Raw genomic sequence first — 2,297 nt, forward strand, 5'->3', positions numbered from 1 at the left:
CCGGGGTCTACGCCAACGTGGGAATCCGGGGTAAGGCCCCCCCGACTCCCCGCCGCGGCCCCAGGGCAGGAGGGGAAGGAGGGTGGACCCACCTGCGGGTGAGCTGCTCCTCAGGTAGCGAGAGGGCGGCGGCCGCCCTGGGAACAGCCTCCTCCGGGGCCTGGCTTCATCCTCTCTGCTCTGCCCTCCTGTTCTCAGGTGGCTTCCAGATCCACCCGAAGAACCTCATCATGGGGCCCAAGTGGCTGCGAGGCTGGCGGGGGAACGAGCTGCAGAGGTGCATCCGCAAGAAGCAGGTGGTGGGAGATCGGATGTTTCTAGAGGACTACCACAAACTCAACAAGAGGATCCGGTACTTGTACAGGCGGTTCAATCGCACCGGGAAGCACCGCTAGGAGCAACCGTGGGTTCGGCATGTGGAGCGTGGTTTTGTGGCATCACGGTCAGAATAAAGCCAGCTTTCACACAGTTGGGTTCCCAGTGCTTTCTGCAACCTTCGCTGTGCATTTCTGGCCCAGACCCAAGGTCCTGCTGCTGCTCCAGGCCTGAGCTCCTCTGTGCCAGTTCTGCCCACTCAATCATTTCTGACATACTTCTCACAGACATCTGTTCCAGCCTGTATCCCTGAGCTTGGCCCGAGAGTCCTCTACTTTTTGGCCAGGCTTCTTGGTCAAAGGACCAGGAACCTTGGTCTCTGTGAGCCCCAGGTTCTCACGTCCTGCTTGACAATTTCAGTACGCTTCATCTTAGGTTTTTCCTCATAGCCAAATTTTCAAGTTAGTGATAAGAGTGCCTGCCAATACCTCTTGCTGCTTGCCCCCTTGCCCTCCATTTATCTGTGATTACTATTAAGCGTGAACGATCCAAATGTTAGTTGAAATGCATCAAAACCTGTCTTTAGGACAGGATTTATCTCTGTTTCACATTGATGATGACTTAACCCCATACTAATGATGCTTACTGACCAAGTGGCCTTTTGTTTATAATTTAGTCAGGCTTTGCAAAAATAATTCAGGCACTTCACTGTTGTAAAAAACTCTAGCTTCTAGTTTTCCATGACTGTTATTGGTTCCTTTAGAGGAGAAGTTACAGTGAGTCAAAGCTGGCATCCCTCTAGTCCAGCACTGCAAAGACCATTACATACTTCAGAAAATTCTGTACAATGAGCAGGCATCTGCCTATCTCTTCTCCCTTAGTTGTTAATTTGGCTGACTTTATGTATCCTCTTACAGAGCAATGCCACACCGTCTTTAAAAGCACTTGGTGCTACCACTTGGAAGTGGCAGGGAACGAAAAGAACTTTCTTTAGGCCTAAGCCTTAGAAAGGTGAAGCCAAAGTCTCCGTTCGGGCAGCTGAAGTCCATGTTCTCAGGGGCAGGGTGGCAGACCTGCGGGACTTTTGCTAAAAGGTGGTGTGGATTCAGGGAACGTGCACAGATTCAACTGGAGACCGAGCACGCACCTGGAAGAGAACAGTTGGGGGTTATTACATACGTAAACCACAGGTGTAGCAAATCCTTGGCTGAAAGATGTCAGAAACTGGAAGAGTGTCAGAGAAAAGCATCTTGTACCCTTTGTCAGCTCTTGGTCCCTAAGCACCAGCTTGGCAAGGGCCCTGTGGGCCACAAGCTCCATCTGCTATTGCAATGGTATTGGATCAGTCCTCAAGCTGCGGCGGGAAGGTCGCCAAGCTACGGAAGCTTCTTCCGAGACTCGTCCCCTCGCAGCTTGTCTGAAGGCACGGCTTAAAAACCTTCAGTTCCACTGATGCTAGTGCTAGGTTGCTCCTTAACCCTCAATAGTCCTGTCTGCAAATCACCTGGCTCTAGTCACAACCCGGTGTTAAGTCTTCGCCCTCCTTGTAGCCACGGCCTTTCGGCTCCCAGGCTGTAATCCAGAACGCCTCTGTCTTGCGTATCTACTAATCTATCAGATCTGACACTAAAAACTCTTACTAATGGCCTGCATCACCTTATGAAAGGAAACTGAAGTTCAGCGTAGGTGTGAACCAGTCGCCTGCCGCCCTACTCACCACCCCGAATGCTGTACGGAGGGACTTCTTGCTCCAGCACGTTCCCGTCTCCCTTTTTGTCCCGAACTGGAGTCCTCCCTTCTGATCCAGCAGGCTTCTCAAAACCTTTAGAGGGGAAAAAGCCCAAACATGTAGCTGTTCTCGGGGCTGCTGCTGGAGCCTAATTTCCCCCAGCAGGCAGCGGAGGCTGGAACGCAGCCGCTTCAAGGGGGACTCGTTCAGGTTCCCTTTTACGCCGTGCCCTACGGTGGGAGCCGGCCAGCCG

At 52.4% G+C, this 2,297-nt stretch overlaps 2 protein-coding genes across 2 annotated transcripts in view; both read left to right on the forward strand.

Annotated features, from left to right (window-relative positions):
- Positions 1-2: 2 nt before the first annotated feature.
- On the forward strand, positions 3-468 carry MRPL51 (mitochondrial ribosomal protein L51; the record flags this gene model as incomplete). Its single annotated transcript, XM_009330118.1, has 2 exons — positions 3-30; positions 199-468. Coding segments are annotated over 2 exons (225 nt in total), but the record flags the coding sequence as incomplete, so codon positions are not given.
- Positions 469-2,161: 1,693 nt separating this feature from the next.
- Positions 2,162-2,297, forward strand: part of VAMP1 (vesicle-associated membrane protein 1 (synaptobrevin 1)) — a 4,470-nt gene continuing 4,334 nt past the window's right edge. The window contains exons 1-2 of the mRNA XM_009330129.1: positions 2,162-2,166; positions 2,207-2,254. Coding sequence (XP_009328404.1) covers positions 2,162-2,166; positions 2,207-2,254 — 53 coding nt within the window. The remainder of the gene's footprint in view (positions 2,167-2,206; positions 2,255-2,297) is intronic.

This window comes from Pygoscelis adeliae, unplaced genomic scaffold (genome assembly GCF_000699105.1).
Source record: "Pygoscelis adeliae isolate BGI_AS28 unplaced genomic scaffold, ASM69910v1 Scaffold120, whole genome shotgun sequence".
NCBI lineage: Eukaryota > Metazoa > Chordata > Aves > Sphenisciformes > Spheniscidae > Pygoscelis > Pygoscelis adeliae.